The 10,555-nt window shown below is 48.1% G+C and overlaps 1 protein-coding gene across 1 annotated transcript in view; it reads left to right on the plus strand.

Annotated features, from left to right (window-relative positions):
• Window positions 1-4,556: 4,556 nt before the first annotated feature.
• T265_04828 (hypothetical protein) overlaps window positions 4,557-10,555 on the plus strand; it is a gene marked incomplete at both ends in the record, with an annotated part of 16,734 nt that continues 10,735 nt past the window's right edge. The window contains one exon of the mRNA XM_009169674.1: window positions 4,557-4,686. Coding sequence (XP_009167938.1) covers window positions 4,557-4,686 — 130 coding nt within the window. The remainder of the gene's footprint in view (window positions 4,687-10,555) is intronic.

Consider the following 10,555-nt stretch of genomic DNA (forward strand, 5'->3'; position numbering starts at 1 on the left):
TTACAAAGATTGGACACCAGACATGGAGATAAGTGACGTTGATTCAACCACGCCCACGGAATTGAGCTTGAAGCTCCCATCACATAAGTGGTAAAGCACCCATTGTCTTCCGTGGTAATCTTGAGAATCCGATAGCGCTTATTTAACGGTGAAACCTGCTAACGGAATATTTGGGCCAGCATTTTGGTGTTGTCTGAGACACCAAGGAAAAGAAGAATTTCTGTGATTGTGTAATCTTTGGATTGGCAGTGTCCAGCTGCCCTCATGTTTCGCAGCAGGAGCCTAACCGTTAAATTAGGTTCGACACATGTCTTCGTCATTTGCGGATCAAATTTAGACAGTTCGCTAAGACCGAGTGTCAGAGCGGAATTCAGCAAATGAGTTAAGCTGCACAGTCTGCGGGAGGAGTGGATGCCCCGTATATTTTCACTAATGCATTGCGGTTTCTGTCGCTAGAGTGAAGTTGGGCTACTTTGCTGAGACTGACACTATGAGCTACGTACATTTTCGGGGGTCGCGTATTGCAACTAACTTGAGGGACCTTGTCGTGTTTTTCAGTGCCCTATAGTGTAATTAAAGGCGCGGTAGCTTTACAGAAAGCCGAGGATTGCTACCCACAGAGTGATCACGTAATTTCACAAAAAATGTCCCCGTAGTGGTGCGGTGTGTGACGCCGAGAATGCTTGATTCTGATTGGTCCATATTCCGACCAATCAGGGTATGCAATCTTGGTCCACAGCCTAGTCAGTCTGCGAGCGTTTGACTGTGGCCTTTTTCGGTTATTTCGAGCGCCTGGTCTCTGGGCATGGGTTGAGTCAGACTTGAATATCGTATTTCGAATAAATTAATCTGCGGGTGCGAGTATCAGGTGTGGTCCAATGGAGCTGTCTCACTTCCTGCTGGAGCAATTTGAGTTTTCTCAATCCTGGTAGCGCTACTTGGTTCTCATTGTCCTTCCTCCATTTCAATCTTGGCCAGTGAACCTTTCTTTCAGACAGTGACTCGAATTCCGTGGGGTATTCGTTGATTTACAGTTTGTGTCGGCTTTTTCCTGATGAAATTGGCGAGTCTTCTAAAGGCCTTATGCTCACAGACGACCCCCCGGTAAACCGCTCCACACATTGACTACGGTCAGCCAAATTCATCGCCCCGGTATCAGTCCCTGAACATCTTCGACAGTTTTTGTGGGCGGCCCGAAGAGTTCTGCTGCTCCCCATTAGTTTATGGCCCTCGGCGTCTTTTTACGGGTGTAAGCCAATCAATGTATGTTGCGGTAGGTGTGTTGTGTGGGACGGTCAATAGTTCGAGATTCTGGCCAGGCACATTTTCGAAAAATGGCGTTTCGCTGGACTTGTTACGTTTGTCTTCCATCACCTGAAGACAGAATGATACACAAAATCGGGGCTTTCGCCCAAGATTTCCGGATCAGTTTTGTTCTTTTCGTTCAGTGGCTTTCGTTCGCCTGAAAGACGCAAGCGCGGGACAGCAATCTTTCCAGCACGAGGACTTTTTCTTCTGGAAACCTGCATATCGGCCACAAAAACGTGCAGACGCTAGAGTCTCGTTAGATGGTTGGTATCAGGTATCGGTGTTGTTGAGTAATAGGGAAGGATAGTAGAGGACAGGAATTGAGCCATAAGGGTGAGTTGGAAACGGATTGAATATCGTTATAACTGAACAAAATAGAAACAAGAAAATGGCCCTTTCCCGAGCGGTTCAACAATGCTATGCGCTATGGATGCTATGGATGCTATGCTATGGATATTCAGGCAAAACGCATTAACAGCCCGCCAAAAATCCAAACGAAGTGACAAAAACACTAGGGAAGAGGCTAAAGATTTAATGGACGTAATGTACATTTAGCGCTTATACTGGGCCATGATAAGAATAATCCAACCGCATCAGATACTCGGTAATCAAAGTTAGGAGAAAAGTATCGCATAGATATCCATAGTCCGGCAAAGGGTTATTGGTGACAATGGCAATCCGCGTATGACGAGTTCATCACTTCGTTTAGCTTGCCATTGATTTTTCTTGCGCATTCGTCTCAGAGGAACAACCTCGACCCAAAGCTGTCACATGGTGGTCGGGCTTCTGTGCCGCAAAGATCCTGGGGGCTATACTAGCTGGAACTCATTTCTTTAAGGCACAGCCATGCCAGGAAAGCCGACGGGGAGCAGCTGGGCGAACAATGAGTCCCCGTACTGCGAGTAAGCATATTGCGAGGCGGTTTGGAGGTGAAGTCGTACTGTCCTCTGCAATAGGAGTGTGAAGGCAGTAAGGCGTTTCTCCCAGGCGACGAGCATGTCCATATTTATGGAAGCAGCAGTTGCGTTACCCCGAGGAAGGACGAGTTGGAGAATGTCGACCCCATAAACCGCACACTTCGATCGCCAACCGGTTGACCGTGACCGCCGGCGCATTACTCAATGCAGTCAAAATACTTTTAAAACCAAAGAACCCAGCTGGGCGATGAGTCCCCGTACTGCGAGTAAGCATATTGCGAGGCGGTTTGGAGGTGAAGTCGTACTGTCCTCTGCAATAGGAGTGTGAAGGCAGTAAGGCGTTTCTCCCAGGCGACGAGCATGTCCATATTTATGGAAGCAGCAGTTGCGTTACCCCGAGGAAGGACGAGTTGGAGAATGTCGACCCCATAAACCGCACACTTCGATCGCCAACCGGTTGACCGTGACCGCCGGCGCATTACTCAATGCAGTCAAAATACTTTTAAAACCAAAGAACCCGGTGCTGCTCAGAAAACACCTGAAGTACGCAGCCGTATCAGAGGTGAGACGGTAATGCCCCACTCTGCGCCCTCGGGTTAGGCCAACCCCCTTCAGCCGAGAAGATCAGATTATTGGACCCGGGTAAAGTCCCAAAAACTCTACCGTTTACTGCCACGCGGTCCAGACTTTTGAGTCAGAGGCTAGGAGCAGGGTCCCCAAAGAAAATCCTACATCCTCTCATTGCCTTGTGGGTCATACTTTTGAGTCAAAGCCTCAAGGTGGGGTATCTCAGCCAAACTGCCTTTTTTGGCTCGGGCAACCAGGAAGTATCATTTGCTCGCATAGTTCCGTGTCCACCGATGTCCCTTCCTAACCCCTTCACACCACACACTTAAACGTTGTTGGGTCCTTTGCCTGTCAGTTATCTTACCGACGGGTCTTATGTACCTCGCTGCCTGCTAAACATAGACAAATTAACTTTTCTAAATAAACGAGATCCTTCCTACATAGGACCTTAAGACGTTTGTACCATATGTCAAATTGGTAAACAGGTAATGCTCGCTGGAAACTTATACTCTTTTAAAATTGATGCGCGCTGTGTCTCCGGAACACGCATACAAGATCTAAGCGTGGTTATACACCTCAAAAGGCTAAGGACGAACTCAGCTCTATAACACTTCTCTCTGCGTATGTCCGGCGATCCAGGAGCGATGAGTCGTAGAATATATGGCCTGGGAGTTGTATTCAACTCCAGGGCTGAACACGCTTTGCTGGATTGGATCCCAGTGGACAATTGTCTTTGTGCAGTCCGGTTATCCAGCTCAATCAAGCTCAATGCGTTCTGATATAAAAGCGGTGCCTGTTTGTAGTGTCGGCTGATGCCCCAACGGACTGTAGTTCTGATGCTGAGAAGGATTTTTCCTATCGAAAGTTATTCAGGCTCATTCGTCAAGCAAGAATCATTGACATTGTAGTCCTTGCGGGTGATATAAACGCCCAAGTCGGTCGTCTGACCTCTTCAGAATCACATTTGGGCGGTCGATTCGGAGTCGATGCTCGTCGCACAGACAGCGGCGAGTGATTCCTCCAGTTGTGTATTGATCATATGTTTCTAGCCAGTACGAACTTTCAGCATAAACTTTCGCATTGCGCGTGGCGGTCACCAACTGCATGTCCTCCGTGCACAACGGGATCGCGTGGCCGTCAACCACCGGTTGACAGGTGCAATTCAAGTCTGCCGTCACTTCTTGATTCCGATCACACCATGGTGACTACACGCCTGACGGTTCGTTTCTTCTCAGGCCCTCGAAAGTCGGAAAAAAAGCACACCAGTATGCCATCTTCGAAGAACCGTATCGATATGAGCTATCTCATCAGCTATCATCAGCTCCGATTCGATCACACTATCACTGGATTGTCAGTGGACTTTTTATCGGGAGAACGGGTAGAGGAGCTTGCAATGAAGATAACAACTTTGATGCACGAGCACCATCGAGGGTGCGACTGGGCCATGCCTGACAATGTCTTCAACCCGTCTTCAACCATTGATGTGCCCCGTCTCGTGACCTCCATCCAGGGAGACGCCAACGATGAGCACAGCTCAGTTTGCTGGTAATGGCTTCCACACTTCGTCGCCAGATCATTGTTTGACCTCCCCTGGCTCATTTACACCCTTCCCGTAGTTGTGCGAAACGGATAGTTCGAGGAAGTCGGTTGACTGACACTTGGAGCACGTGGCCAAGCCAGCATAACCTATGCAGTGTGATCAGTTCATCTATCGTGGGCGAGTTATTTCTTCCAGAAACCATTTGACGTGTTTCAGCTGATCCCATGTTCCCGACAGACTCGGGTAGTACCATTCCAAAGAAGGCACGAAGAACAACATTCATGTTGGTAGACGGTGTTTTGGCTGCTTATCAGATGACCGAACCACCGCAATTTGTGGTGCCGGATGTTTTCGGTGATTAAAGTGTCTACTTTACAACCAAACACTCGTCCTCCAATCACCTCGTTACTAATCCTGTGAGGCCATCCGAAACCAACAGCTCTTCTGAGGCATCGGCGGTCAAAACTTGAAGACGTCTCACATCATCTGTCCGCAGATCCCGCGTCTCGCAGCCAGTAAACAATGCGGCCCTCACTGTAGCCTTGTACACATGACCCTAAGACACTGATAAATCTTTTTGAAGCTACGGGTGATGCACAGTACAAACCTGCTTTTTACATAGACTTCATCAGACACGTTCCCGTCAGGGCTAATACGACTACGTGAAACTATCCACAACCTCCATTGATTCTCTTTGAAGTTTTGGGGGTATGTTGAGATGTTGCACATTATGTAGCATAACTTTGCATTTTGAAGGTGCTAGGTGCATGCCGAAAGATGGTATGATGGTGGCTAGTCTATTTAGCAAAGCTTGTGCTTTGCCTTGGTCTTCAAAGGTGAATGCGATCAACAAGATTCTCACCAGGAACAATTTGAGCATCGGAGTTTTGATGACCTCCCAACATTTGCTTTATTATTTCATCAGTAACGAAATAAGAATGTCATTCAGGTGTAGCATCCTTTCGGTGCCCAACTGCCATGCCACCCGAATGAAGCACGAGGGCTGGGATACCGCCAGTTTGTCCAATTCGAGACGGGCGAAGTCAAGATGATGAGGAGGGGTTCGAACCACGGACCCTCCGGTTAGTAAATTCGCGCTCTAACTACTGAGTCATCTCGCCTCCCACCAATGACGAATTTGAACAAGTATAGATAGAGAGAGTGGACCACCTTGCCGGGCACCACTTTCTCTGGGGAAGCTTTTGGAGAGATCACCATACACTCTCACAGGCCCAGAAGTATGTGAATATAAGGATCGGATTATGTTCACAAACTTCCACTTTGGCCTTCCTGACAGGCTTGCCCTACGTACAACAATGTCCGGCACAATGTAGCCGGCGGGATCGTTGCAGCACTCGGGCCTGACCGCGACGTCAAAGTGGCAGCTGAGCATCGATTACAAATATACCATTTAACTGCACTTCTTCCAGGCCTAAAGAAATCGTTCAGCTGTAGCACTCTTTCGGTGTATTAACTGCCATGCCACCAGAAGGAAGCACTAGGACTGGGATACTGCCAGGTTGCCCAAGTCTACACAGGGGAAGTCGAGAAGCAGAGGTCGGGTCGTCCAGTTGGGGCGTTGTTACATCATTCGCCTGGATGGCTGTATTAGTTTTTACTGACCCTGACTCTCGCAACAGATCTTTGTAAAACCCATCATTCTCGGATCCAGAGCTGCAGTCTGTTTGAGCATCTACCGATACGACAAATAAACACCATTTACCGCATCGATCTCAATTGGAACAGCTAACTGTACATCGCAAGACAACTGTTTATTGGGATCCAGTACAGCAAAGCGCTTTCAGCCTTCGGGATGAGTACTATTCTCGTACCATAGATGCCACGAGCCATTGCGTCAAGATCACCAGATACACGAGGGGTGAAATGTGGAGCATTTGAGCTCGCCCTAAGCGCTTTGAGGTGTACGACCAAGGTATGCACGTTGTTTATTTTATTATTATTATTATTATTATTATTATTATTATTATTATTATTAGGGGGGCGGGTAGAGATGGCCCAAGTGGTTAGAGCGCGAACTTACTGACCGGAATGAGCATCGGAGTTTTGATGACCTCCCAACATTTGCTTTATTATTTCATCAGTAACGAAATAAGAATGTCATTCAGGTGTAGCATCCTTTCGGTGCCCAACTGCCATGCCACCCGAATGAAGCACGAGGGCTGGGATACCGCCAGTTTGTCCAATTCGAGACGGGCGAAGTCAAGATGATGAGGAGGGGTTCGAACCACGGACCCTCCGGTTAGTAAATTCGCGCTCTAACTACTGAGTCATCTCGCCTCCCACCAATGACGAATTTGAACAAGTATAGATAGAGAGAGTGGACCACCTTGCCGGGCACCACTTTCTCTGGGGAAGCTTTTGGAGAGATCACCATACACTCTCACAGGCCCAGAAGTATGTGAATATAAGGATCGGATTATGTTCACAAACTTCCACTTTGGCCTTCCTGACAGGCTTGCCCTACGTACAACAATGTCCGGCACAATGTAGCCGGCGGGATCGTTGCAGCACTCAGGCCTGACCGCGACGTCAAAGTGGCAGCTGAGCATCGATTACAAATCTACCATTTAACTGCACTTCTTCCAGACCTAAGGAAATCGTTCAGCTGTAGCACTCTTCGGTGTATTAACTGCCATGCCACCAGAAGGAAGCACTAGGACTGGGATACTGCCAGGTTGCCCAAGTCTACACAGGGGAAGTCGAGAAGCAGAGGTCGGGTCGTCCAGTTGGGGCGTTGTCACATCATTCGCCTGGATGGCTGTATTAGTTATTACTGATCCTGACTCTCGCAACAGATCTTTGTAAAACCCATCATTCTCGGATCCAGAGCTGCAGTCTGTTTGAGCATCTACCGATACGACAAATAAACACCATTTACCTCATCGATCTCAATTGGAACAGCAAGACAACTGTTTATTGGGATCCAGTACAGCAAAGCGCTTTCAGCCTTCGGGATGAGTACTATTCTCGTACCATAGATGCCACGAGCCATTGCGTCAAGATCACCAGATACACGAGGGGTGAAATGTGGAGCATTTGAGCTCGCCCTAAGCGCTTTGAGGTGTACGACCAAGGTATGCACGTTGTTTATTTTATTATTATTATTATTATTAGGGGGGCGGGTAGAGATGGCCCATGTGGTTAGAGCGCGAAATTACTGACCGGAAGGTCCGTGGTTCGAACCCGACCTCTTCTCGACTTCTCCTGTCTAGGCTTGAGCAACCTGACAGTATCCCAGCCTTCATGCTTCCTTCAGGTGGCATGGCAGTTAGGCACCGAAAAGGTGTTACATCTGAACGATTGTGTGTGTTTTGGAGACCAAGCGTGCATCGACAGATATGGAGAAGACAGGGTTCCAGCAAAAGCTGCCTTTTGCGCAGTTCGACGGACATTGAAGACTGCGACAGTGGTCAGATCTTTGGAGTTTAGTAAGGACGTATTTTTGTTCGGGTGAGGGTTTGCATGCGGAACAATGATTATAAAACTGACAACTAGGTTGGCCTCAATGCTTCACTCGATGGGTGAAGAGGGGGCGGTGAACAAAGGAATGCAAGGGGATGGTACTTCTCGGTTGCCCAAGCCGAAGAAAGGGGCTTGGTTGAGGTATCCCCCTCGATCCTTCGACTCAAAAGTCTGTCTTACAAGATGGTGGGATGATATAGAGTTTTGTTCGGGGATCCTTCTAGCATCTGAATCAAAAGACTGAACCGCAAGGCAGCGATTATTGGGGCTTTCTTACGGAACTATTCCCGGAGCCAGTAACTCAGCAGCTTGACACACTCTGCAAGGATCTGACCTGGCCCGATGACGCAGGGAGTAAGACGTAATTGTTCAACCCCTAATGCGGCTGCGCACAGCGGTTGTCTTCTGGGCCGCACTACACTTAAATTTCGAAAGCATTTAGACCGTATTGAGTAATGCGCAGCTTTTCACGATCAACCGTTGGGCGATCGGAGTGAGTAGTTTTAGGGCCGGTTTTCGCCGGAGCAGCGTAGCTGCTTTCATAAACCATCATTATCAAAGGCAGCAACATCAATGTTGACACTGACGCTTCACTGCCATACAACCACAAGGTTCGTCTAATTATATTTAAAGCTCTAGAGTGCAAAGAAGGGAAAAGGAGTGGGTAAAGGAGGGGATCCAGTGCTGGCCTATGTCAAGCGTTCTGTGGGGGGTCTACACCTCCAACCGCTCAATCAATCTGTAGAGAAACTGACAGCATGAACACCAGTGACCTTAGCTGCCATTTCTTGCAATGTCTCCAGCCAAGCATAGGTGGGGTCAAGGGTACCTCATCCTGGAAGGCTTACAACACAAACAACACCCAAACTCTTCGTGATCTCTTTCACACCCTTCTGTCAAGTCATGCGTTGTCCACCTCGAATTTTGCGCTATCTTTAAGAGGGCTTGGAGAACATCACTAGTCTCGACAGCCGGTGTTTTGGCATTTTAGGGCCGGTTTTTGCCAACTCGTTTTTCCTCGGAGGCAGCGTAGCTGCTTTCATAAACCATCATCATTATCAAAGGCAGCAACATCAATGTTGACACTGACGCTTCACTGCCATACAACCACAAGGTTCGTCTAATTATATTTAAAGCTCTAGAGTGCAAAGAAGGGAAAAGGAGTGGGTAAAGGAGGGGATCCAGTGCTGGCCTATGTCAAGCGTTCTGTGGGGGGTCTACACCTCCAACCGCTCAATCAATCTGTAGAGAAACTGACAGCATGAACACCAGTGACCTTAGCTGCCATTTCTTGCAATGTCTCCAGCCAAGCATAGGTGGGGTCAAGGGTACCTCATCCTGGAAGGCTTACAACACAAACAATACCCAAACTCTTCGTGATCTCTTTCACACCCTTCTGTCAAGTCATGCGTTGTCCACCTCGAATTTTGCGCTATCTTTAAGAGGGCTTGGAGAACATCACTAGTCTCGACAGCCGGTGTTTTGGCATGAGTAGCACGTGACTGAGCTATCGTAGTCGCTGATGCTGGATGTTTTCCGCGATTGAAATACCTACCGCGCCACCAAAAATACCCGTCCTCTAATCAGCTCGTTACTAACACGCTGACACCATCCAAAGTCAGCCAGGCTTCCGAGGCATCGGTGCTCAGATAACTGAAGACACATCACATCATCTGTGTGCAGAGGCTACGTCTCGCACCCTGTTGTGTCTTGCTGAACGGTAGTGCAGCTCTGTATCGGTCCCTTGGCTTCCTGCTCCGCCTACTACGGTATATCAAAAGACACGGCAGCTCTACACAGCCCTTTATGGAGACAAAGGAAAATTAGTACAACTGTATTTATAGGGTAGTCACAGAATGTTCGACAAGGTCGTGCCAGAGTTTCCGTGAGGGGTCGAGAAGCGTCTAGTCAAGGATGCTTGACCCGGATTGACTGGCATTCTGACCAATCAGAGCATGCCTTCGTTTGGCCCGTGCCCTGCACGTGACACATCCGTCCAAATGATGTGATGTTCAGTTATTAGGGACGGCTGGCCTCCGAACACACCCATAAAACAACACAGCTCTCACTGCAGTCTGGTACACGCGACCCTTAAGATCTAGTGGTATGCCTTTTTGACGTCACAAGTGACGCAAATTAGCAGACGTGATTCGAGCCTTTGAGAATCTTGCACTGACTTCATCAGACACATTTCTGTCAGAGATAATACAACTACCTAGGTATGTGAAGTTTTCTACAATCTCCAGTGATTTTTCTTGAATTCTAAGGGATATGTTCGTAGACTGCACGTTCTGAAGCATGACTTTGCACTTTTAAGTTGCATGGCGCATGTCAGAAGATGGTATGATAGTGCCCATTCTATTCAAGATGGCTTGTGCTCTGTTTGGGTCTTCAAAGGTGAGGACGATGTTGTATGCGTCCTGCAGATCGACAAGGCTCTTACCAGCAATAATTTGAACACTGAGGTTTTGAAAACCATCCAGTGTTCGTCTTATTGCTTCTTCAATGATGATGTTGAACAAGAATGAAGAGAGTGGACATCCTTGTCGGGCACCACGTTTTGTAGGGAAGCTTTTGGAGAGCTCACTATACACCTTCTTCCGATCAGAATTATGCAAATGTGGGGATCGGATTATGTCCACAAACTTCTGGGACGTACCCTGTTGAGCATCTGTTGTTAACAGCACTTAGCGATCGACACAATCGGACGCACCAAGATTGTGGGTCGTCTGTACGTATT

Source organism: Opisthorchis viverrini (genome assembly GCF_000715545.1).
Source record: "Opisthorchis viverrini unplaced genomic scaffold opera_v5_85, whole genome shotgun sequence".
NCBI lineage: Eukaryota > Metazoa > Platyhelminthes > Trematoda > Opisthorchiida > Opisthorchiidae > Opisthorchis > Opisthorchis viverrini.